The 25,473-nt window shown below is 46.6% G+C and overlaps 1 protein-coding gene across 2 annotated transcripts; it reads left to right on the top strand.

Moving 5' to 3' along the window:
* The first annotated feature begins 49 nt into the window (after window positions 1–49).
* Window positions 50–25,314, top strand: HEMK1 (HemK methyltransferase family member 1). Of its 2 annotated transcripts, none has more exons than XM_058813011.1 (10): window positions 50–144; window positions 2,979–3,070; window positions 4,224–4,317; window positions 15,767–15,916; window positions 17,920–17,984; window positions 19,671–19,720; window positions 20,946–21,051; window positions 21,770–21,865; window positions 23,589–23,702; window positions 24,040–25,314. In XM_058813011.1, exons 3-10 carry the CDS (start codon window positions 4,225–4,227, stop codon window positions 24,074–24,076), a joined length of 711 nt encoding a protein of 236 aa, XP_058668994.1. In that variant the 5' UTR covers window positions 50–144; window positions 2,979–3,070; window position 4,224; the 3' UTR covers window positions 24,077–25,314. The 2 variants fall into 2 exon arrangements, with proteins under 2 accessions (XP_058668994.1, XP_058668993.1); XM_058813010.1 differs by lacking the exon at window positions 50–144 and adding an exon at window positions 2,231–2,534.
* The last annotated feature ends 159 nt before the right edge of the window (window positions 25,315–25,473 follow it).

Raw genomic sequence — 25,473 nt, 5'->3', positions numbered from 1 at the left:
GGCCAAGAGTTCGAGTGGCCGGGCCTTCCCACAGCCGCCTGTGCACGTGTGAGGCTACAGGGAGAGGGAGCCGGGGCTGAAAGGACAAAACCACGGAACTGCAGAGGGGAAAGGGAAATTGCTTCCTCCCTGTGTACTGGAGAGGTATTTGTACCAAGAAGTAGCATGCAGAGATTTTACATAAGTAGCTGGTCTCCTTTATTAAGGGAGACAAAACAAGGAGCCACTGGAGAGGATCCAGCAGAGGGCAACAAAGATGAAAGGTCTGAAGTACGTGTCTTGTGAGGAGAGACCGCAGGAGCTGAGCCTGTTTAGTCCAGAGAAAAGTGAGGGGGGATCTCGTTAATATAAGTACTCAAAGGAGTTTGTCAAGAGGGTGGTGCTCAGCAACAGGATGAGGAGTACTGGCCATAAAGTAAAAAGAAGTTTCACCTCAACATTAGGAAGAGCTTCTTTATGCTGAGGGTGGCAGGGCACTGGAATAGGCTGCTCAGGGGGCTCATGCAGTTTCCTTCTCTGGAGATACACTAAACCCACCTGGCCGTGTTTCTGTGTCACCTTCCTTGGTTGGGAAATTGGACTGGATGATCTCCAAAGGTCCCTTCTAACCCCATCAGTTCTGTATTTCTGTGCAAATTGTTTCAGCCTCGGCCAATTAAAGTCTTCTCTGCCTCCCTTGGAACGGTAATGGTTGGTAAAGTTTTATTCTTTTAGTGTTTCTCTTGTAGCAGTAAATAGAGCCTTGCAGTGGGAAGCTTCCCAAATAGATACTGTAGCTGACAGACCTTACATAAAGGCACATTTTCATGGGGGCTGTTTGTCTGCCTGCTGAATGTAACACAGATGGTGAAAATGGGATCCTTGGGCTCTTAGAGCATCCATCCCTTTGCCAGGAGGGAGCAGGTAAGACAATCTGGAGATCTTTGCTGCAGGGTATTCCTTCTGCTGCTTCCCTGGGCTGTTTGATTTTACAGAGGAGGGCAGTGGAGGCCTGACTGTTCCAGGGTTTCCCTGTGCAGCAGGAGCAGGACTGTGGTGCCAGTGCCTGCCAGGCTGGAGCCCAGTTGGTCTCTCCAGCTTTCCCCGCAGCAGCATTCCTAGGGGGCAGCTGCCAGCTGCTCAGTAGTTGTTTGTGTGATGGTTTTTGGGAGAAATTGGAGTAGAGGAGGTTGTGGCCTCTCTGAGACCGTGTTGAAAAGCAGCCATCAATAGAGGAATGGCAATGAGTGCTCAGGGAAAGCCATAGTTGCTCCGGGGACTGTGAGTCAGAAAAGAGAGGGGCCCTCATTTCTCATGGACCACAGCAGGAAAATGTGGTTGTTGTTCTGTTTGTCTCGAACAGTTCCAAGTGGGATATGCAGCAGCTGTTTTGTAAGGTTTCATTTCCTTTGTCTCCTGCAGTCATCTTGTTTGTTTTTATTCCCCCTCTGTCTGGCTCTGCCTCTTCTCTCCTTTAGGAGACCGATTTCCCTCTAGCAGGGTTTGTCCCTTCTAACCTTTCCATCTTTCAAGTGTTTCTCTTCCCTCTATTATGTTGTGAGGTTTTCTCCTTTCTCTGCTCTTCACAGTTCAGCTCTGGCTCTGTCCCCCTTGTTTGCCCTCTGGGGATGGTAACAGTGTAAAACACCCTTGATCCATGAAGTCCAGGTCTTCTGTGAGCATCTCTGCCAACCTCTGACTTGTGGTTTATGAAGAGAGAGAGGAATAAAAGAAATCATCTAGGAGAGACTGAAGGTCTTCCTCCAGGGACACCAGGGTGACCTACCTGTGGGGTGGAGAGCCAGGGACTGGAGCTGAAGGTCGGTGTGTCAGTGGCTTTCTGGGACCCAGGGCGGGCAGCAGAGCTGTGCCTGTGTGTGGGCAGCTCACTTCTGCCCTGCCATGGGCACAGACTGGCCTCTGACCTCTGGAGGTGGCAGCTCTTGGAAGAAGCAGGGCTTGGCTTGTTGGCTGGCACAAGAGTCTTTTTTGGGCATAGTCCTTTGTTACTGGTACGGTGTAATTGGCTTTGTCCTTGTGGGCTGGGATTAGGGCAAGCACTCTGCATTCTGTCAGGGGGGAACCTGTTATTTAGTATCCCAAGGAACTCACACTCTTCTCTTGCCTTGTTTTCTAGCCCAGAAGAGCTGCAAATGCTGTCCTGTGGAGAACCCACAGACTGTGGTCAGCTGGTGCTTAGCCAGTGACCTGTGGTAGCACCAGGTGAATCTCAGCACTGACAGATCAGTAGGTAGCAACGAGGAACAGGTGTGGAAGCCAGAAACTTCACCACAATGAGTTGCCTCACCCATCCACTGCTCAGGAAGTTGTTGAGCCTCCCAGCCCAGTGTGTGCCAGGACTGGGGACTCCAAGGAAAGGTGCTGTGCTCAGTCCAAAGCAGTTGTTTCTGAGGCACAGCTGCAGTGCAGGACCTGGGCTCATGACTGCCACTGATATGGTCAACTATTGGCAGAAGGAGTTCGAGACAAACGGGATCCCTGAAGCACGAGAATCCAGTCAATATATTGTGTCATTTGTCCTGGGAGCAAAAACAGTTAAGTAATAGGAAAAGAGTAAGATCTGTATGTGCTTCTTGCTTCTTCATTTTAATTGAATCTCATGCCTTTTTATCTCATTTAGAGTAAGTAGAACAACTTATCCTCCCTTAGATGGCAGAGGGGGTGAGGGGTAGTGTGTTATTGCCAGTAGAACACTCAGGGATCTCTTTTGCAGACTCTGAAGTGTAACATAAACATCCACCCTCACTTGCCTGATGAAGTGATTCTTAATTTTAATTGTTCTTGTGAACCCCAAAAAGTAGCAGAAGAACAGTAGTAAAGATTTGTTTCTAAACATGCAGATAAATTCTTCTGATGGCTGTCCAGCTGGTTTCTAGCAGTCCCAGGCAATTGTGTTTGCCAGTCACCCTGAGGATGCCCGTGGCAGAGGACCCTCCAGTGGCACAGGTGGGCAGGTTTTAAAGTGACTTTGTCTTCAGTTTCAGAGTCTGGATTCCAAAAGCCTCCACACTCCACTTACAGCACTGCAGCAGGAGCAAATCCAGCAGCTGAGCCACAAGCGGCTCCAAAGGTAGGAGCATCGTCCTGTACCTGTTCCTTTGGAGGGCTTTCCTTCAGCCTAAAGCAGCCAGGAGAAAGGCAGCAGAGGGAGGCAGCTCACATGTCAGCTGTGCTGTGGTGGTCTCTCATGGTGATTCAAATGAGGGGCACAGCTTATCCACCTGCAAGGTCACTGTCCAGTTGGTCAGGCCCCAGCCTGTACTGGTGCATGGAGTTATTCCTCCCCAGTTTATGATTTCATATTACTCCCTGCTGATTTTTATGAGACTCCTGTCAGCCCATTTCTCCAGAGGTCTCTCTGAAAATTTGCACACCCATCTGGCCTGTTAGCCACTCCTCCCAATTCTGTCACTGCAGGCTTGCCAAGGGGGCTCTGTCCCTTCAGCCAGACCAGTAAGGTGGGATATTGATCCTGGGGTACTCCACTAGAAATCAGCCTTCAGTTGAGCCTTGTGCTGCTGAAATCAGCCTTCCAAGCCTGACTATTCTGTTTCCTGCCCACCTCATTTATCCAGTCTGTACTGCATCGACTTGTACATGAGGATGTTATGGGAGACAGTGTCAGAACCCCAGGGAAGGTCAAGATCTGGTTTTGATACATCAGACTGGTCATTGTGTCATGGGTGACTATCAGCTCACTCAAGAGTGATTTCCCCTTTGTGCATCTGTGCTGATCAGTCTCAGTCACCTTCCTGCCCTTGGCATGTTTGGACACAGCCTTGAGGACTCTCTGTTCCTCACTTTCTCCAGTACCAAGGTGAGGCTGACTGACCTGTAGTTCCCAGTTCCAGTGCTTGATGTCAGATTGGGCTGTGGGCAGGGAGCTGCCCATGCTCCCTCAGTGTGACAGACTGGGCTGTGGGCAGGGAGCTGCCCTGCTCCCTCAGTGTGACAGACTGGGCTGTGGGCAGGGAGCTGCCCTGCTCCCTCAGTGTGACAGACTGGGCTGTGGGCAGGGAGCTGCCCTGCTCCCTCAGTGTGACAGACTGGGCTGTGGGCAGGGAGCTGCCCTGCTCCCTCAGTGTGCACATGCACATTGCTGATGCAGTTGCTGGCCCTGGGCAGGGGCTGTGGTGAGCAGGGAGGAAAGCAGGGTGCCATGGGAGCGCCTCCGCTCACCCAGCGCAGCCCCTGAGCGCTCATGCTCCCCTTGCCCACTGCAGGATGCCAGTGCAGTACGTGCTTGGAGAGTGGGACTTCCAGGAGCTGACCCTGCAGATGAGACCCCCAGTGTTTATTCCACGGCCTGAAACAGAGGTATGGATGTGGGGAATGTGGTGGGGACGGGCTTGGATGTGTGAGGTACATGGCACGATACAATCAGGGCGTTGCTGTGAAGGCATCCTGTGTGCTGTGAGGCTGCAGTGGTGGGGAAATCACATCACTCCACTTCTTTTAGAATGGGGGTGGTTCAAAGCTTGTGATCTGGAGCTGATGCTAGTAACCTTTGCCTCCTGCCTCAGAGGAAGGGATGCTGCAAGCTGATGTATCTCTTAATTACACAGAAATCAATTGCAATTGATGGAAGGATGTGGCTTTGCTTTCCTTAGTTCTGCGATAGTAAGGACTCCTGAGAAGTTCAAAACATCTATTGCTATATCCCAGTGGCTTAGAGTGTACAGGAATCTAAACATGGTCTAGAGGTTGCCAGCAGAACCCTGCAATAGCAGGAAAACAGTAATGCAATCCAGAGAGCCTGAGTGTCCATGTGCTGGCTGGTAGGAAGTGGCAGCTACCCTCCATCTCATGGCTCTGTGGTGGTTTCTGGACAAATACAGGAAACTGAAAGGTAAGTTCTGAGCTGGGCTGGAACTAAATGTGACTGTCAGTCATAAGAATGCAAAGGAGAGCCATACATGACCAAGTTAAAACTCCTGTGTTCCCCAGCATTCCTACTGCTATGGAAGAGCTTAAGATCTACATGGTGACACTTGTCCTGACAGTAGCCTAGTTTCACTTTCAGCACATGGGCCATCCTAGCAAGGAAACCTTTGTGTTCACTAGTCCTCAGGAAGCTTAGGATTTACAAGATGAGTTTTTGTTTGGTTTTATTTTGGATTGGTTTAGGGTTTTTTTTACCTTCTGAGAATTTGTTTTCCTTTGGAGCCTGTGTTAACTTCTGGAGATGGAGATGAGTCCCAGAAACTTAAACCTGTTTCAGTCTAGTAGTCCTTTCTTCAGTTATTTGCCTGTTGTAATCTGCAAAAGTTAAACAGAAATTTAAGGACAAAGACAACCTGTGCTTCTATTGTGCCCTTTAAAGAAAAGGGTTCTATTGAAATCCATGAGGAGGTTCCAGAGCATTTAGTGGGAATCAGCACAGCTACAGCATAGACATCCTCTCAAATCACAGAGAGGAAGAATATTTAGAACCAGAGTCTTGGTTTGGTGTGGGACATGAGCAGCACCTCATGGAGAATCTTCTGGGCCCTAAGTCATAGTGCTGACACTTGTGTCCAGAGAAGCTGGGAGCTCTCTGCCTGGATGGGGTTGATCATTCTGTAGTGATTGAGTTTGGAGATGGAACTCCAAGGAATAATTTTGCCAGTTGGAGCCAGCAATGGTTGCCTTTGTTATTGTCAACAGTATTTCTGCTCTGGATGATTCAAGAGAGTATTTCCAACCTCCAAATCCCAATTAGTTCATGGATGCAAAGGGAGCATTGAAATCAGGGAAAACTTGTATGTTCTGCAAGTCAAAATATCTTCTGGTGAGGCTTCCTCTGGAGTTGTGCTCTGGTTCTTCACCCCATGCAGTGCCAGGCTCAAAACAAAGACCTATTGTGTGGGGTGGAAGCTGGGCTGGCCAATGCTTGAGAATGTTGTTAATTGAGCCCAGATGCCTGATTTTTGTAAAAGCATCTCTGCTGGCCCAAACTGGAGTGCAGTGCTGTGTTTGAAACCACTGAACATACCCTGGTGCAAAAATGGACTGTAAACAGCTTAACCCAGACTTGTCTCTGGCAAAACTTTATTTGTTGTGTCACTTGACTTACTATGAAGGCACATTTTTAGCACATTTATTGCAGAAGACCAGAAGTTCATGATAATGATTCAGGAGTGGAACTCTATGGGCAGTGGAGAGTTTGCTTGTGATGTGCTGGGGAGGTTCCTGTGACAGGAGAGCCATGGGGACAAAATCCAGCTATTGAGCAGCACCTGGCAGGACATGGCTGTAGACTGGTGCTGCTTCCAGGAGCTGTGTCCTGTGTGTAACCTGTGCACAAAGTGGTGTCCAGATCCTTTCCTTCTGCTGGAAGAAAGGCTAGTAATTTCTGACTTTGTGTGATGGGTTTGGGTTGGGCTTTGTCTATGTTTTGTTTCATCAGAGTAATTTTTTTCAGCCTTCACTGGACTTGAAAACTGCAGTGCAAGTACCTGCTTTCAGAAATGTTAAAGTTCTTTGCATCTGTTGCTTACCTTTTGTTTAGAATTTGTCTGCAGTGTTATTAAAAGTAGCAGTGCTGAAACTTTTCACCAGATAATTTCTGTTCTTTAGGAAGCAGTTAATTGTTATCCCAGGTTCAAGTTTATCTGTGGCTGCACACACAAGCCACGTGTCTTGTTTCTGGCTGAGAAAATGTGACTCCCTAAACTGACTCAGTGCAGATACACAGGCAGCTTCAAAATTTTCTTCCTAATTTTCTGTTTGTAGCATCTGCAGGTGCTCCTGCATGTTGGTTTGAGTCCGAGGAGAAGGGAAGCCATGTTTATGACACACATGTTAGGGTTATGACTCTTGCTCCAGGGCCTTGGTAGTGGCATGAAATTAAACACAGCATGACCCAAACCACGAGCATTGTTTCAGGCCTGGGGACAGAGACACACGCAGAGAGAGAAGCTCCCTTGTCTGCCTTAGTCTGTCCTGTGTGAAATTTGCCCCCATGTGATCTGTTTGGTTCTCTCTGGTAGCTGAGCCCTCTCCTGTTCTCCCCCTGCGGGAATGTTTGTGCAGCACATGTGGCTTTGTTCTGCTGCTCCATGGGAATCTGGCTGGAAGGGGACAGGCAGCCAGAAGCAGGGAAAGAGCAGGTCCTAGTCAGGGAGGAAAGCTTTGGACTGGCTGCTGAGAGTGCTGAGTGGGTTTGGGAGGCCCTTCGGAACTCAGCATCCTCCCACCTTTCCTCCCGTGGCACCAGAGCCAGGCTCCTGCACTGGGGAAGTTTGAACCAAAGTTATGGGGTGTGCACAATGAGTTATCTTTGTTAGGTGATTATTGTAATGTCAAGGCATCCCTCTCTCAACACTGCTCCCTCACTAGTAATGGAGAAGAAAGACCTTTTTCCAAGGTCAATACGAAGCAAGTATTTTTTTGAACTTCTGAAATTTTAGAAGTTGAAAATTTTGCTTCTTTGCAAGAAGTTCAAGTTCTTGCTTTGGGAGAAACAGGACAAAGAGGAGGAGTATTGAACCAGCCGTGGATATGTCATTCCTTTTTTGCGGGTGACTGCAGGCTCTCTGGTCCTGCTTTGGCTCGGTCAGGCCGCCTCCAGGGAGGGGTGTGGGATACGCGGCACGCCCGCCTCGTACCCCCAGAGGGCGCTCCAGGCTCACGCTCTGCGAGTTCCTGATTGTTCCATTTCCCAGCCGTTATCCCGGGGTTTCTCATGGTTCTGAACAGGCTTAATTGCTCAGTGGGGAAAAATGGCCATCGTTTGTGCTTTGCAGCTATTGATAGCTCCTATAGCAGATGGCGGGAACGAAATGCCAAGAGAAAAGGTGGGTGGGGAAGGGTCCCTTCTTCTCTTGACAGTCAGCAGTTAAGGAGTGTTCTTAGCCAAAGCTGGATTTGGGGCCATCCTGCTTCGTGATTGCTAATGGATCTGTCCCCCACTGATTGTTTAATCCTCTTTAGAGTCTGTCTGTGTCTCACCTGCCTGGCATCATGTGACAGCAAATCTTGTGTTGTAGGTGGGAAAAGTATATTCTTTGCTTCGGTGCTGCCTGGTGGTTTAAGCATACAGGAAAAACTTTCGTTTTTACTGTATAACACTTAAATAATTCACTACAGCATTTGTAGTTTTTAGTTATGTCTCTGTCTGTTCTTTTTCCACCGGTGATTTTTAAGCTCTTTTGTTTGTTTCCCAAAATAAGTTGTTTCTTTTCTATAATTACATGCTTGAAAGCTGAAGTCAATGCTGTTTACTTGCACCTGCCTGTGGAATGGCATTCATTGTGTGGGGTGTTCTGTGAAAACACTTTAGTCAACGATTGGCTCAGAGAAACCTTTAATGAAGTTTAACTTCTAGATAAACATAATCATTGAACTTTCAAGAAGGTCCAGCACACAGAGAAGGGAGAGTTTTCTTTTCCTGACCTGTATATGCAAATAAACAGATTGCAAGGTGGGTCTTTTCTCTCTCCAGTGTTTTATGTCAAAGCAGTGACACATTTTCTGTTCCAATCAGTGCTGAAAGGAAGCCTTTGATTCAGAAATGTCCTTTCATTTCTGTAATTTCTTTACCACAGATGGATACTTCTTGGAAAGGTCTGAAGGTCACACTGTCTAGTGAGTACAGCCATTAATCAAAAGTCAGAAGATTGGCTTTTTTCATAGTTTTGCCTCTGAGCAGTTGTCTCTTCCAGGGAAGGCTGCATCCCCTTTCTCTGTAATGGGCTTCCCAGTCTGGGAGGTGAAAAGGGTAATAGTGCCCTGTCTTGACATAGCTTAAGGCCCTTTCTTGAGAGATGTGTAGACTTGTATAAGGCATATTAAACATAAATACAGTAGAGCATTATTTAATAAATCAAAAATTATCTGCTATCTGTCAAAATAGACCTGTAAGCAAATGTGCTAAAGATGGAGCATTGCTGTTGTGGCCTCACAGATCAGATTTTGCCCATATGATAGACAATACTTCATCCGTGTGTTGGAGGAGAAAAATATTTTCTGCAGGTGGGCTGTGGCACAGAGGCTGGGGAATGGAGGTCGCAAAGGGAGCAGAGCAATTGGAATTGCCCTTTGAGCTAGGCACAAGGATCATGTAAAGCAGCCTGTGCCTTGTGGCTGAGGCACTTGTGCTGCCAGAAGGGCTTGGAGAAAGATTTGGGATTGCCAGTGTCTCAGGGATATGGGCTGACCAGGAGCACCCACTTTTTGCTGCCCAGTGGGCTGATGGGATCCTTGCATGTGGGACAGGGGAATGCCACGTGCACGTAGCAGCATCAAATAATGAGTATTGCAGTAGTGGAATAGCTGCAGAACTATTATGTCCAGTTATGTTACTGGCTGCTTGAGGAAAAAGTGGAAAATTAGATTTGGAGAAAAAACACTGTGTGGATTAATAGGTTGAAAAAGTCTGCCTTGTTGTTGAAGAGTGTGTAGCTCATCAGAGACAAGCTTAGGGGTAAATTATCTGGCACAGACAGCAGGAATTTGAAAACTGAAGTCTCTCTGGTTCACAGACAAGTGTATAATAAGCACTATAAATGCAGGGCAGAAGAAAAGGTGCACATCTCAGCAGAGAGTGTAATTAAATGCTGAAACAGCATAGCAAGAGTCTATTGCTGGCCACTTGAAAATCAGGACAGAATGTTTTCCCCGGACAGATTTCTTCTTGTTCAAAAGGAAATGATGGAAGAAACAGGGTTGTCCCTGGCTGACTGGCCAAGATGAACTGCGGTGGTAGTTTCTGCTGGCTTCCTATGAAGAAAACAAGACTCTGCTAGTGCAGAGAATTTCTTCCAAGCTGCTGATTTTCAGGACAGACAAAAAATGGAAATTTAAAGCTAAAATTTGTTCTGAAGACAAGGAAAGCAGCAGCTGTTCTTTTAAGTCATGCACAAGCCTGTCCCCCAGGTTAACTTATATAGACTTTTCTAATGCATTCTCACAGAGGTCCCTGTTGTTAATGCCTGTATTTTGGGGGGGGTTTAATCTCCCTATTGTGATTGAAAGAGTCTCCTGTTTCCATGCATTTCCAGTGAGTCCTGTAGCTCATCAGCAGTGAAAGCAGGAAGTAGGACTAAAACTGGAGAAAAACAAGCTTTAAAATGGCTGTGACAGATGGGACTCAAGCAGATTCCCTCATGAGGGGGAGAAAAATCCTTTTCCTCCCCCAAGCTCTTTTCAAACATCCAAGTAACTAGAGCTAGAGATTAGCAAGCTAGACTTGTGCTTCTGTCCAGATGCTGTGTCTGGCAGTGGTCAGTACCTGTATCTGCAGAGAAAGCAAAGGAAACCTCCTTTGATCTGGAGAGGTGTGCCTGGCTAGAGCTCAGTGCTGGACACCTGAGGTATGGGCAGTACACAGCAACTTGGATCCACTCTTGTCCCCAGGCATGGCTAAATTTAGATGTGACAGCCGTGGTGATTTCTCTTGGGCACGAGCACAGATGGGTTGCTGCCTGTTGGTAGAGTCATTCCTGGGTGCTGTCACAGCCTCTGCTCCAGCAGATGAAGCAGCACGTGGCATGTGCCCTGACATCAGGAGCAGCTGCTGTGTGACCAAAGCCAAACCCCTTCCTCAGTACTGGGTGTGCTTTGACATGCTTGTGTGTCATTGCCAATGCCTAAAGCCACCCTTTCTCTCAGGATCAGTGGCTCCTCTGGAGTTACTCAGGTGCTTTGATTCCCATTCATTTATAGTGGGACTTCCATGGTTTTGATCCCCACATGGGCCATTCTTTTCAGAGCTGGACTCAGTGATCCTCGTGGGTCCCTTCCAGCTCAGAATATTCTGTGATTTTTCTCTTTCCTGCTATAGTGCCAGGCAGAAGAGCCCAGGACAAAAGCCCTGCCTGCCATGAAGCAGTGGGCTGGTTTGATGGCTTGGTTTTGGAAGTGGGACTGGCAGGGATTTTCTAGGGCCATTGCCATGGAGTTGGGTTTCCAGCTTGGCTTCCTGGTGTTTGTCATGTGCTGATTGGGAGCCAACTGGGCAAACAAGATGGGAGAGGTGATTGGGTTAATATCAGATCAGGTTCTATGGAAAGTCCTGGATTCTGAGAATAGAAGTTTCTGGAAAGCGCACAGATAAGTGAAACATTCCCAGGAAGTGAGAGAGAACAGAGAGAAGGTTATCAGGGTTTTTCTGGGTTTTTTTTGCTTTCCTTCTTCAGCTTAGTGACCTGGGAATTTAGAGTCTCCTGCCACCCTGGCTCTTACCCCTGGAACTTTGTCTTCCCTGCTTTCCCCTGGGGCATGGAAAAAGGGTGTTTGTTGGGAATGCAGTAGCAGTTTGTGACTTCCACCCTTGCCTTTCCTGTTCCTCACTTCCTCTTGTTTTATTTAGTTAGTTTGTCCTTTTTGATGGCAAAAACATCTGATGGGCCCTTCCCAGGTGCTGGGCTGGAGTAGAGGATCCCCTCAGCTCTGTCCCTGTGCTGGGCTCTGCAGCCAGCCTTGAGCCCAGGAGCCTCTGCTGCCTCCTCCTGACTGTCTCAGGGCTGGAACCCAGCTGAGCCCGTGCTGGTTCTGCCTGGGCTGCAGCTGTGCAGCCTCTGTGCTTTGGGTGCTGGCAGCCCCTGGCCTCTCACTGCTTTGTGCAGCTGCAGTTCCAAGAAATGCAGTGAACCAGAGCCCTGGCCACAGGGCAGAGGTGACACCAAGAGCCTGTGAGAGCAGAGAGGGTGCTGGGGGCCTTGGGGAACCACACTTGTGGGTGGAAGGGTGAGGCAGAGGCTCAGGGGAAGCTGGAGGTGTTCACAAAGTGTTGCATTTGTTGCACTCAAAGAGAAGGTGAGGGGTGGAGCCCAAATAAAGGACAGTGTGAACTTAGGGTGAATCTGGCAGTGAAGCAAGATTTCCTGGAACCACAAGGTGAGAACAGCATTTGAGTGATTTGGCTAAGGGACAAAAACTTGAGAGCCTCTTGAGTGCTGGAAGTTAGGTAGCATGAGAAGGAAATATTTGTGTCCCCTGTACATGTAAGCACAGGGTAATCACAGAATGACAGAACAATTGGGGTTGGAAGGAACCTCTGCAGATCATCCAGTCCAGTCCCCCTGCCAAGGCAGGGTCACCTGCTGCAGGTGACACAGGAATGTGTCCAGGTGGGGTTGGAACATCTCCAAAGGGGAGACTTTGTGCCTTCCCTGTGCAGCTGTTCCAGTGCTCTGTCACCATCAATGTAAAGAAGTTTTTCCTCATGTTGAGCTGAAACTTCTTGTGTTTTAGTTTATGGCCATACATAAGATTTGCTTCAAGGAAAAACCTCAAGGGGCTACTGAATCCACTTTTCCATATGACTTCTGTCTCTTTCTCCTGGCTGTTTCAACACCTCTGCTCACCTGTGTATGGAATGGAATGTGCAGGTGTCACCAGCTCCATCATGAGGCTGCCCAAACCATGTAGGGGACCTTCTTTCCCTTTCACCTTGCTGCCATTGCTAGCAAAAGCAGGCAGAGGATTTTAGGTTCTTTCTGGTTCTGTCTGTTTGCCATTCAGTCCCTTCACTCCTTCCAAAACTGACTTTTGCTGCAGGAAGGAGCTTCTTGCAAAGACTAGAGGAGAAAAATTCTTCAAAATGTTCATTTCCCCATTCTGACACAATTATGACACTGATACCCACGTGTCTGATACCAGGCTCCAGGATGAAAGTAGTTCTGCAGTACCTGTGGTACTGGTTAACAGAATTTTTTTTTGTTGTAGGTTGGGTTGTAACTGACAATAATGACTCACACTGTAAGCAATAATTTGAATGTTAATAACTCCACAATTGAGAGTTCATTCCATCCAGTGATTAGCATGCTGTGAGCAAATATGGAATTGGGTCACAAAGTGTTTTTGTTTATTTCCCACTGGAATTTCTGTAACTTCATATCTGAGCCTTCAAAGCTGGTGATGAAACTGATGGTTAAAATGGCTTTTTGGTAATGTTGGCATTGCATTAGCAGGTGTTGTGCTCTGAATCTGTTCAGTCTGAGAAGACATGGGGTATCCTACTCAGTCGAGATCCCAGCCTTTGGCCAGTTGCAGTTGTCCCAGTCCCAGTTTCTCTGTGCCACTCCCAGGCTCCTCTTTTTAGCACCATGAGCCTCTTTGTTGCTTTTCCCTCACTGTGGTTCCAGTAGGATTTTTGTGCAAAGGCAGGGAATGTCTGACTTGTCTATTTTGTAGTCTTTGTATGAACACTGTAATACTTGGCCAGAAATACTTCATCTCCCAAGATGAGACTTGAAAGGGGCTCTGCTGTGGTCTGCAAAGTGCTGTAATTTATCAATTTCCAGTGGTGATATTTTGGAGGTGATGGTGTGATTGGAGAATTTCAGATTTTGGCTGGGTCATTTGCTAGAAGGTGAAAAATACTGAGAAGAATCTGATGAATATGGTTTCAAAGCAATTTTTGATAATTTAATCATTCCTGAAACCTAGTGGCAATGGGAGTGGGATGACTGGACATACTCTGTGTCATGATTGCTGGATTTTCCTGATTGCCAGTTAGAATACATCTTCTTTGCTAATCAATCAGGTTGAAAATAATTATTCAGCCTTTTATTGTAGTGAGGTACTAATGTCTGGAAAATGATGCCATTCCTTTAGGTTGTCCCATTGTTTTTATGTCTTATACTTTTGCACTATTATGGTAAATGTGTATTATGAGAAAACCAGCCTTTGCCTCAGTAAGAATTGAAAAGAAATAACCAAGACAATGAGGTAAGGCAGTCAGAAAGCAGGACTCAAAGCCTAAGTGATATCAATGTCCCATTTTATTTGTATTTTATGTGGTAAAACCTGAAATCAGTCATGTTTAAATGGGAGCTTTGGCAAGCACACTAAAATGCTTTCACTGTGGAATGTGTAGAGTAGGCATTCCATTCAAACCCATCAAGCTTGAAATTACTAATGAGAAACCTTAAGGAAGTTAATAAATGGTTAGAATAGTCCTAGTGTATGGAAGTCATATTTGGACATTTGTAATCAGTAACTTGTGCTACTCTGGGAACAGATGGTTCTGAGTTACTGTGGAGATTTCCAGGAAATGTTTGTAAGTGTCCAGAAATGGCTGGTATTTAAAGAAGTGATTTAATAGCCAAGCCAAATTTTTTGTGTGCCTTTTCTTCTGTGGTCTTGGAATCCTCAGCACCCCACCTGCTTTGCCAAAGGAAGCTGTGGCTGCAGTCTCTGGCTGTCTGCAGTGCCTGAGTCTTTCCAGGCTGATTCATCTGGAGCTGTTTGAATGGCCAAAGCCTCTTCTCACAGAAGTGGGGAGCTCAGGTGTTTATTTTTCCCTTTTGCTGTCTGAGTCCTGTAATAGTTTCCTCTAGGTTGGAAGCCTGTGAGACTGTTTTCATCCATAATTGTCTAGGGAAGGAATCCCAGAGCAGCAGTGAGGAATTTGGGATTTTGGAGGCTCTTGGAAAAACTCCCATATGAGGGCAATGCCAGTAATGACATGGTGACCAGGGCAGGGCATGTGGCTCCTCATCCCTGGCTGAGCATATTTAGATATCAGTCCCCAAACTTGCCTGCTCCAGGGATGGTTCAACAAAGCTCATCTACCTGAATGCTTCTTTTTTGTACCTGTTTGCATCTCCCTTCCCACTTACTGCACATGTGGAGTGGCCTGTCCTGAAGGATGTGTGAATCTCTTCAGAGGTACTGCAGCTTTGCACAAGGCATCTCTTTTTCTGCACCCCAGTGAGGATGAGAGATCCAAGGAGAGGCTTCTGCCCTTATGCACAAGCCTGTCCAGTTCAGGCTCCTGACAAAAGCCATTGTAAACTAACAGAGAAGCTGACCTGCCTGCCAGGACTTGTTCCTTTTAAACATTCCAGCTTATGCCAGTTATTTTTTGTAAATGTTGTTAAACTTTCTGGATTTACAGGAGAGATCCAAGAGTAGCCCTCTCAAGTAGAGAATCCTAGGGAACACCTAGGACAGAAGGCCTGTGTGTGGTGTTGTGCCCTGGAAGCACAAGGATGGGAGGGAGCTGAGGGCACTGCTGAGCTGTTGATGCACTCAGAGTGTTCATAAGGTTTCCATCTTACAGTTTTCTCCAGTGAATAACAAAGGAAGTTCATGCTGCAGTCAGAGGGAGGCACATGTGTGTTTTCTCTTTTATCTCATTTTCACAAACCTTAGAAATCTTTGAGACCTCTCCTGCTGTATTGGATTTTATATAACATGGCAAAGGGATTTAAAAAAGAAAAGATTGACATGAGGGAGGAGGCAGACATGGCAGAACTGCATACAGATCCAGGAGCACGGATAAAAATCTTTTCCATGTGACTTTATAGCAACAAAATGTAGTAGGACTCCACAATCTGAAATCCATGCAGGGAGCTGCTCATTGGATCATTTAGTAACTCATTGCCTTGACTTTTCATCTGCAGGTTGGATTGGTTCAGATGCTATCAGGAGCTGTGCAACTGCCTCCTGGTCACCTACTGTACTGAGACTGTGTAGAAATCTTGAGTTTTGAAGCTTGCAAATTCTGAAAGCCAAAATCTTGGAGTAAATGGTGTTGCAGAAGATAATGTGCTCCAGCTGTCTGGTTATTGTTTTTCCCAACAGTGCTAGAAGATTTCAGAGGATCTGTGGGAGATTGTATCCTGAGGATTTGGTCACTAATCAAAGCACCCTGTGAGGCAGATGGAGCTGAAGTGACTTCTGGCATGTCAGTTCCATTACTACCATCTGTTTTTAAAATTAGCAACAAAAATACATTGGGTACAGAGTCAAGAAATTTAAACTTCAGTCTTCAGATCACAAAGGTGTGAGTCAAAACATCTCCCTTAGTAATTTTGTTTGTTTGTTTTCTTAGGACCTTGTCTCTTTAGTTGTGGAGGAAGAATTTCAGAAATGTGAGAATTCAGCCCTCTGTTTCCCAGTTCCTGTTCCTCATCCTGTGATCCTGGAAATTGGCTGTGGCTCTGGAGCAATTGCTCTGAGTCTGCTCTGTAAACTGCCACAGGTGAGCTCCCTTCAGTGCTCCTGGTGCAATAGATGCCTGTGTTAGAGGACAATCCCACTCTGCTGATCTTCACTGAGATGTCACAAACTTCTCTGAAGGCACCTTGGCAGCTCACAAGGTCTCTGACAGGCTCTCTAAGTTCCTGCTAGGTAGAGGAGGGATATTTGGGAATTTCTTCCTGTCCCCATCTGTCTGCAGGAATAGCAAAGGCATAATCAGAATGAAATAAGTGAAGTGCTCATTCTTGAGCTGCTGCAGCTCACTAATAATCACCTTACCTTGAAGCATGGTGGTTGTTGGTTTAAGATACTAACCTGGACTGAGACATGGGCACACACTCTATTTGTTGAATTTATGGGGCAGTCATCTCTAAAAACCACCTTGCTGTGAATCAGAAGATCTGGTCTCTAGGAAACTGAAGACTAAATGATATAGGAAAGGGATTTACCATAGCAGTGTCAGTACTTGGGATCAAAAAGACAAGCAAATCTCACTGCCACAACTGCCAAACCACATGTTTTTGTAGTTTTCTGTTCCCTAGTAACAACCCAAGAGTCAAAAAAGCAGGAGGGGACTGAGATCTGGGTGCCCAAAGCCCTTCTTGCCCTGATTCTTGTGGTGTGTAACAGGTTTATGGAGATACTCTTGGTCAGGAAAATGAGAAAGGAATCCAAGATCTCATTGCCTGTGGTCAAGGGAAAAATATTCCCCTCTCCTGAGAACTGCAGACCAGGCAGTTCCTTCTATAGAATGAGAATTGCTGTGGCCAGCCCCTCCTCTTGTAGAAGTATAAGCCCTGCTGTGTAAGAATTAGAGGTTGATGCTTCTAATGGAAGGGGTGTTCCTCCTCCCAGTGACCTGAGAAAGTTAATATTTGAGCTTCATGACTTCAGAGTATAATTGCTCTGATTTCCTGAGCTGGGAGAAGAGCTTCATGCTCTTTTCCTTGCTTGTTAATTTAAAGAGCTGTGTCAGTCTGTCTCTGTAATTCTTCATGACAGTCCTTTCCCAGCCCAAACTGCTGTACCCAGGGAAATAAGGAGCCTTGACTGATTAGAATTAGTGGTAGCCACACTGACAGCTAAGTGGAGTTACACTCTGGGTAATCTCCTTAGTGTTTGAGGCAGAATTTGGCACTAAGGTACTGAGAAAACAGCAGCAGTTTTTAATTTATGGTCTCAGCTGTGCCCTTCACCTTAAGGGTGAGCTTCATGTGTGTGGGTGCTGGCCTGGGACCATGAAATTAATCCCCTTAGGAATGATGGCAAATCACTCCATCATCTTCAAATGCCAAGCAGGTTCTTCAAGCATGTGTCCTCTGTGTAAATCCTACCAACATCTGTGCTTAAAAAAACATCAAGCACAGCAAAACCAAGGTAGGCCTTTGTCTGTGGTTTTCCCAAGGTGGAATTGAAGGTCAAACAAATCTCTCTTTGTGGAGCCTTGTCTCTTACCATTGTGCTGGAGAACTTTTAAATGCCTGACACACTGTCAAGGACATGCAGTCAATACAGGCAGTGAATCTGTTTAAGGAGTGCAGTTGAGTAACTGGGTAAAACGTGTCTGCATAACAGATGGAAAATGCCAGAGTGTCCAAGTGGTTGTGTTAGTGTCAGGAGGGATCCTGTCTGTGCTAGGAAGGATAAATCCACCAACATGACCTTCCAGCAGTCTGTGCCTTGCCCAGACTGGCCAGAGTGCTGAGTCTCACCCTGCCAGGAGCAGTGAGAGGTCAGTGAGGTGAGTCACTGTGGCTCTGTTGTCTGTTCTGGTGGGCTGCTGGCTGTGCTGCAGAGAGCTCCAGTCACCTTAGTGCTTCACACACATCACTGTGATCCCACCTATGCCCTGCATGCATTCCTCAGGAGCTGTTCCTGTCAGGAGCCAAGAGTGAGCAGTCTCTCGGCAGTTTTGATCTTGCATGTTTGGCAGAGCATGTCTGCTCAGGAATCTTGATGTTATGACACCTGCTTGGTGGATTTGTTTTTTTTTTTCTGTTCCAGAGCAGAGTCATAGCCATGGACAAAGAGGAGGCTGCTGTGGATCTCACCAGGGAGAATGCACATAGGTACAAGAACACATATTACTCATTTTTTTCATAATTGTTGCTTGAGAAAGACCAGCAGTTGTCAATACTTGTACATGTGTTTCATGTTTATCACCACTGGAAACCAGAGACTGTTTAATTGTTGAGCTCTCAAAGTGTATAACAATTTAGGAAAAAAGAAAGCTTGTGTTTACCAGAGTGCATTTCTTTGGTTTGTGAACATGCTTTGCAAAGACAGCAGCCTAAATAAAGCAGTGGTACTCACGTGCTGTTTGTCAAGGGTTTTCAGAGTGGTTTTTGGTAGCTATTCTTACCCCTGTCTGTGCACTCAGGAAGCTCAGGACTGAAGTAGGAATGTTTATGTCACTTAGGAGGTTAAGGACAAGTATATCCTGAGCCTTTCTCTCTCTGGCTCCCTCAATCATTATTTTTGTGCTCGTTTCTGTCCTTGCTCCTCCAGAAATGCTTGCACAGTCAAGTAGCACTTTTCCTCTGATGTGCTGCCTGGTGTCCCTCAGCATCCTCCCTGCAGTCCTGGTTTGGTGGGAATGGTGCTGCTGGATCCCATGCAGTTCAGGCACCTGTGCTGTGGCAGGATGGATGTTCAGAGCTGCTGGCTCAAACACCTTGTGCTGAAGTCAGAGAGATGTCTGTCAGGTTGTCCTTGTCCTTCCTAGAGCTCCACTTCCTCAGCTGGTTCTTCTGTCAGGTTGTTCTGGATGTCACTAGCACAGGGACCCCCAGAGCTGGAATCCCACTATGCTTCTGAGTCTCTGTAGTCTTTGTCAAATGAGCTCCAGATTGCATTCACATCCTCAGTAACTGCCGGGCCCTAGGCCCCTACCACAAACACCTCTTTTCCCAAGCTGCTGCCAGCATTGGGGGGGCTACTTCTGGTGCTGGCTGCACTGGGCTGCATTTCTTCATTTCTTGCAAGTCCCAGCTTGTGTGTGAGTCTGAAGAGCTGAGTAAGAACAAGCCCTTCCTAAACTGGTACCTCACTGTTACCCTTTGCCTCCTAGCCCAGTTACAGAGAATGGGGAGCAGAGGTTTCTTCCTAATGTGTCAGTGTCAAACCAAATTCTGTTGCAATTTTTCATAGATATAATAAAAGCTGGCCAGATCTTTGTCTCCTTGATCAACTGTAACTCTGGCCTCTGGGGAAAATTGTCTTGCTTATTAACATTGCTTCCTGGCTCAAGAGTGGATGAGGTAGTATAAATGCCATGTCAGAGAGCTAAATATTTCTCCATGGATATTTTCGTTGTGTCTTTGTGATCTTGTCCCTGGCATGGTGCCCTGTAGCTCTTGGGAGAGAAGCTAGCAGGATAAGCTGTGTTACTGCTTGACTGAACCCAGCTTAGATCCTGCCTGCTTTTCAAAGCTCCCTTATCCCAGCTGTGCTCTCTGGATGCTCAGATGAGTCGTACTGGATCAATCCCAGTGCCAGATCCATCTGGGCACATGGCACACAGTGCAGGAATCCCTCCCTTTCCTGAGGGAAAGGGAGTAGAACTTGGGTGTGAGGCCACTGTGGTGGGAGGAGAGAATATGCTGGGAGGATCTTGGCAGTTGTGAATGTATGTGTATCAGATAAGAGGTGCAATATTTAATAATCTGTTTGTAGAATGTATTGCTCATGAACACAGATACACCTCCTAATCTTTCTTCTTTCTGTTGTTGCATCTTGCATCTGGAATTTTACAGGTTGCAACTCCAAGAAAGGATTCACATCATCCACCAAGATGTTTCACACAGTAACTCTTTTCACTCTTATAATCCCCTTTGTCTTCTTCCCTTTTTGTCTTTGATGGGTGGAGGGAGGCATGAGAGGCAGCCAAAGAATCATTCTGGGATGCAGGCAGCAGAAGAGTGTTGAAGTTAATAGGGAAAAAGGTCAATAAGAAGTGAGCCAGTGAAGCTTTTCCCTGCAGAGATTTCCAGGGCAGATGATCAGCTGACAGAAGTCCCTAATTTTATCAGAAAGTGAATTGTTCCTGGTTTAGGTGTCCCAAGGTTGTATCTGAGCTGGGAGTCCAGGTGCTCTTTACTGTTGCTGGGGAGATGCAAATATATAAAGAGTGTAATTCATTCCATGCTGACATGGAGGCTTTAGATAAACATCTGCATGTCTGTCTCTCCATTGATGGTAGAGGGAGCCCATCTATTTAGCTTAGATTAAATGCCCCACCATATTCACCTGAAATTAGGCTAGTTGAACCAGGAAAGGATGCTTTTCTTCCCCAGAGCCAGCTGAAACCAGTTAAAACTAGCACTTGGTGGGGCCTGTCCAGTTAGGTGGATAGTGCTTGGCTGTTTGTCAGCAGCTGTGGAGGCAGGAGCTGCAGCACTGTGGGTTCATTAGCACACCTTTCTGACACTCTGCTGCCTCTTAGAGCTGAAATCCCTGTGCCAAGAGGCTGCCCAAGGACAGTGCCACACTCACATGGTTCCATCAGCTCTGATTCAGGGCTGGCCTGTGTCAGAGCAGGAGTGTAGGGAGCTGCTCCTGGTCTGCATGAGAGCATCCCATTGCTGTTTTTGCTGAGGGGCCCTGGCTCTGCAGCTCGTTGGAGGTCCTGCTGCAGCTCTGTAAGAGGAGGGGTGTTCACCTGGACAGCCAGTCTAAGCTCCCACTTAGGCCTTTGTGGGCTCTGAGTTCTGGTTGCTGCTTTAGATCCCAGTGGGCACAGAGTCCCAGGGCATCAAGCCTGTGCTTTTTAACATGTTTTGTTAAACAGGCTCTTGATATGAAAAAATGGTACTTCATCTGTGCTTTCCTTTGTATCACTCTTGCACTCCTGAGACAGGGAGCAAGGCACACCATTGCAGAAAGAAATAGGATAAAATTTTATGATCACAAAGCAGAGTCAAACACATTTCCATGTGCCTGGAGACAGTTTCCTGGGGAGGATCTTTACACTGAGCTTATAGGGAAGATGCTGTGGTTGAGAGCTGCTTGTGATTCTTTTTCTTTCCTAGGTTCTGCCAAACAGCTGTTGCTCTGGGGCCCCATAGATGTCATAGTCAGTAACCCCCCATATGTTTTCCATGAAGACATGGCTTCCTTGGATGCAGAAATCCTCTGGTAATCAAACAAACAGATTTTTCCTCTTCTGTTCCTTGAAGCAAGGTTTTCTGTCTGCTTCCTATACTACACACAGTTGCACACAAAACATGCAAATGTAATATACACATGCAAAATATAGGTGTGTTTATTTGGGATATAATAACACAGGCTTGCTTTGATAGTGCTTACATGCCTGAAGCAACATGAAAGATTTCTTAAAATAGAAGAAGTACACAGTTTGAAATTAGCAAGTTCCCAATCCAAAACTGATTGTCATGCATGTGAGAAGAAAGTCCTGTCCCCACCTCTGTACAAGATGTGCACCAGAGCAGGTTCTGGCAGCTGAGCTTTCTGCATCCCAGCTGGCTCTGCTGGGCCAGCCACAGCCTGAGCTGCTGTTTGGCATGGATCAATCAAGCCCTTGCTGCACAACACCCTTGCTCTCTGGCCAGCTTAGAGAGAACAGACCTATGTGTTGGATCCCAGCTACAGTTGGCTCCTAACTTTCAGAAATACTTCAGGGGATGCTTTCTCCTTGTGCTGAATGTGGGGTTTCTCAGCCCAGTGGTAGCTGCTTCTCCCTCCCTGTGTTTCCCACTGAAGTGAGTGAGTGCCATCCCCTGCTTTGGGGGTGCTGGAGTTCAGGTGTGGCAGGTGCACCTTTCTTTGGGGGGGTGATGCATTCTCAAGGGCCACAGGAATTGCTGTCAAATGTCTTTTTCTTCCCACACTCCAGCTATGAGGACCTTGATGCCCTGGATGGGGGAGATGATGGCATGAGAGTCATCAAAACAATTCTGGCTTTGGCTCCTTCTCTTCTCAAGGTTTCTGGGTAAGCACTATCATATTTTGAATTTCATGTCTTTTATCCATCCATTCTGTAAATTCTGTACTTCCTGTATGAAAACCAAACAGAGGGAAATTAGTTGCAAATTGTCCCCTCATTGCCCCAGTTAGTAATAGTTTTTAAAATGTCATGTGTGCAAGCAAAATTAGCTTGAAATTGGTGTTAGCCTTTCCTTGGCTGTTGGTGGCATTTCCTGGTCATTAGTGAAGGGAGAATCTTTGAAGGTGAAAGCAACAACAAAAAGAACATGGAAGAGAGCAGCCAAGAAAGAGAGTGCAGAAAGCAGGGGAGCTTTCTAAAATGAGTAACTGATGGAAGGAGAAGCAATGGACATCTCTTTGAGGGTGGATGTAGATCCCCACTTCCCTCCCACCCTTTCATTAGGGGAAATTTCTTTGTTGTACCGGTATAGAATGCTGAATATCCCAGGAAAACGAAGATCAGTCAGGGATAGTTTCTTAAATGTTAAATTTCTCCATGATTAATATTCAAGACTGATTGTTCCTATTCTCTATCACATGGGATCCATTTTGAAGATCACCATGCTGATACCCAAAAGTCTGGGTGTAGTGTTCATGTGCCAGGGCATTCACACATCCCATTGAATATTCCTGACATTTGGCCACCATAAGAGAGGTCATTGAAAATCTGCTCTTTTGAGAAGAAGAATGGGAATATTGAGAGGCATAGTGCATGCAGAATTCATTCCTCATGCTTTGCATGACCACAAGAGAAGAAGATGCTCCTCAGAATTTCCCAGCATTAGAGACTGGTCCTGTGGGGTTGTTTCTTAAGACTATTTCTTTTCCTTCTCTTTTTGCTTATTTAATAAGGTCAAGCCCTCATTGAGGAGTGGAAGTTTTTTAAGGCCAGAAATGAGATCCACACCCAGCTTGTATTTAGCCTGGTGAATTTGTAGGGAGTATTCAGTGTGGGATGTTTTAAGTGTTCTCAGGAGAGCATTTGATGGGGTTTGGCTTGTGTCCTTAGCCTGCTTAAAGTGTCTCTTGCTGTGTCCCAGGCCATAACCAGCTCCATCACTCCCTGTGCCTGTGAGCTGGGGTGGTTCTGCTTTGTCACAGGAGGGAACATGGGGAATGAGCCAGTGTCATAAAGTCTGGCAGAGATGGAAATTGCCCTGCAGTGCCCAGGCCTGGTACTGGTGCCCTAACTGAGGTTACTTGGTCAGTTCTATGTAGGCCTAAATGCTGGTGTTATTTTCATAACTGATTTATGGAGACATTTACTTTGGAAGAATGTGTTTTCTGACTTGTACTTCATGTCTCTTGCTGCTCATACACAGAGGGACTTCAGGCTGCCAGGCCAGTGCTCAGTGCTCCTGCAGCATAAAAAAATGCTGCCTTTAAATCTTTGGGGGTTTCAGAAGCAGATGGCTGGTGGAATCTCTGGGTGAGCTTCAGAAGGGCTCATTACATCTTGATACAAGACTTTAACTCCTCACACACAGTACCATGAGAATTCCCCCCAGGATTAACACTTTCTCCCCTGAAGGAGGCAGCTGGGATCTGCATCTTATGTGGACAGCTATGATCTATCTGGTTTGGGGTTGTTGGAATGCACTGTGTTTACTGACCTTTTCATTTCCTGCACTGGTCAGAGTCACACAGAAAGAAAGATCTTAATTTTCATGAGTTTAGCAACCTAAATGTGCATCTCTCCAATTCTGCTCCCAAATGTGCCTTTTCAGGAGTGTGTTTCTGGAAGTAGATCCCAGGCATCCAGATATGGTGGAGCGCTGGCTACAGGCACACCCAGAATTACTGCTCACCCTCCGTGCCATTCACAAGGACTTTTGTGGCAAGTAAGTATCGTTTTGCCTTTGCATTTTTGGAGGTTTTGTGTCCTTTGAAGAATATGTCCCTGCACCTTTATGTATTGAGTGAACCCAGTGCAGCTTCACAGCTGAAGGCAGTCTTTGACAAAATAGGGGCTCCCTGGTTGTATCTCAGCTTTCTGATATTCTGAAACAGCCTGGCAAGTGTTTGAGTCAGAAATTCTGACCCAGGTGAGCATTTCTGATGGGGTGATTGGCTCTGGTGGGGTTATTGCCATTGGAAAATTACTGCTCTTATAAGATGGAGGTAGAGGCACATTGTCCCCAGTGAGACTTAAAGTTCTGGTCTTTCTTCTTTCCACAGGCCTAGGTTTCTACACATCCAGAAACAAAGCAGCTGACAACTGTCAGACATAACTCTCCTTGCAGGATGCTTTTTGCTCTTGAGCCCAGCTGAGCAGCTGGTTGAAAACTCCTCCTGCCTTGTGAAAGGAATCTCCATTCCCTGGAGTGTTGGACTTTTCATGCAGTGACAGACCCCTCATATCCTGACACAGACCTCATCCAGAGATGCAGAAGTTCAGCTGATCATGTGGAAGTGTTCCACCTCCCTCAGGGAACTGCATGAAACTTTTTAGTCTGCTCTGCTAAAGTAACTCAATCATCTCAGGACCTAAGATAGAAGGGTTCACAGCTCCAGATTAAAAATACAACTTCTCAACGTGCCAAATCACCCATTTGGCCTAGAAAGAATTTAATTATATTTTTTTAAATTGGCCTTGAGATACATTTATATAAAATGTGACCAGATGGGGTGATAAGCTCAAATCCTGGCTTATACTGGCACATGGATTTGCAGGTATAACAGGACATAACTGTTGTGCACATTTCAGATGCAGTTCTGTTCCAGGATCCTGATGCTCCATAGCAAAGCAGACTTTGTGTCCCACTCCTGCTGAGTGATTGTCTCTCAAGGATCTTACAGCACCTGAATTTACAGCCTTTGACATTTGGTGGATGCTGCCAGAAATGGTCAACACATTATAATAAAGACAGTGCTTCAGAGCAGGGTCCTTAAAAGAATTTCACTGCAGCTATTCAGAGATGCTGGCAGGCCTGAATAAACATCTGGCACCCACACATTGCTCTGATAGTAATAGAAATGCCTAAATTCCACATGAGGCATTTAATTGCAACACTTTAAAGAGAAGGCCAGAGTCACTACTCCACTTTTGCAGATGGAGAAGTTGAAAAACAGGAGGTGAAATGACCTGCAGAAAGTTTGACAAGCTGAGTTTGGAGTAGGACCCAGGCTCTTGACAGGCGTGGGAGTAGCTGAGCTCTGTCTCTCTGGGAAGGATGACTCAGCCTAGGCCTGCCTGAAACAGCTCTGAGAGAAGTCCCTAAAGTGGACAGTCAACATCATGTCAGTGTAAATAATGGCAGGGTGAAATTCAAGCTGCTGCTTGCTGCTGCTGTTTGCAGTGGTGCAGGTTCCCTTCTGGAGCACAGCTAGCCAGGGAAGGAAGGAAAGAAGCCAAGGAAAGGGTCTGCTCTGCCAGGCCAGATGGAAGCAGTTGCTGGGCCAGTGGAGGTGAGCACTCAGGAGGGGTGGGAGCATCCAGCCAGGGCCCTGCTGTGTGTGCCAGGGAGGAGCTCCCAGGCTCTGTCCAGGCTGGCCTGGGGCTGCACAGCCAGGAGCGTCAGGCAGGACATGCAGCAGCAAGCTGAGTCTGTTGGAAGGCTGCAGCAGGGTCACAGGGTGCTACATGAGCCCTGATACATCTGTTCCCTTTCC

This window comes from Ammospiza caudacuta, chromosome 12 (assembly GCF_027887145.1).
Source record: "Ammospiza caudacuta isolate bAmmCau1 chromosome 12, bAmmCau1.pri, whole genome shotgun sequence".
NCBI classification, from domain to species: Eukaryota; Metazoa; Chordata; class Aves; order Passeriformes; family Passerellidae; genus Ammospiza; species Ammospiza caudacuta.
This window is presented reverse-complemented; position numbering and strand designations above follow the sequence as displayed.

What these genes read in the sequence shown, in the direction of transcription:
- HEMK1 (XM_058813010.1), top strand. Translation starts at nt 2,274, where the DNA reads ATGAGTTGCCTCACCCATCCACTGCTCAGGAAGTTGTTGAGCCTCCCA. An exon ending in TTGTCCTGGGAGCAAAAACA is followed by an intron (nt 2,535 to 2,978) that starts GTTAAGTAATAG and finishes CTTTGTCTTCAG; the next exon opens with TTTCAGAGTCTGGATTCCAA. An exon ending in CCACCAAGATGTTTCACACA is followed by an intron (nt 19,721 to 20,945) that starts GTAACTCTTTTC and finishes TTTCTTTCCTAG; the next exon opens with GTTCTGCCAAACAGCTGTTG.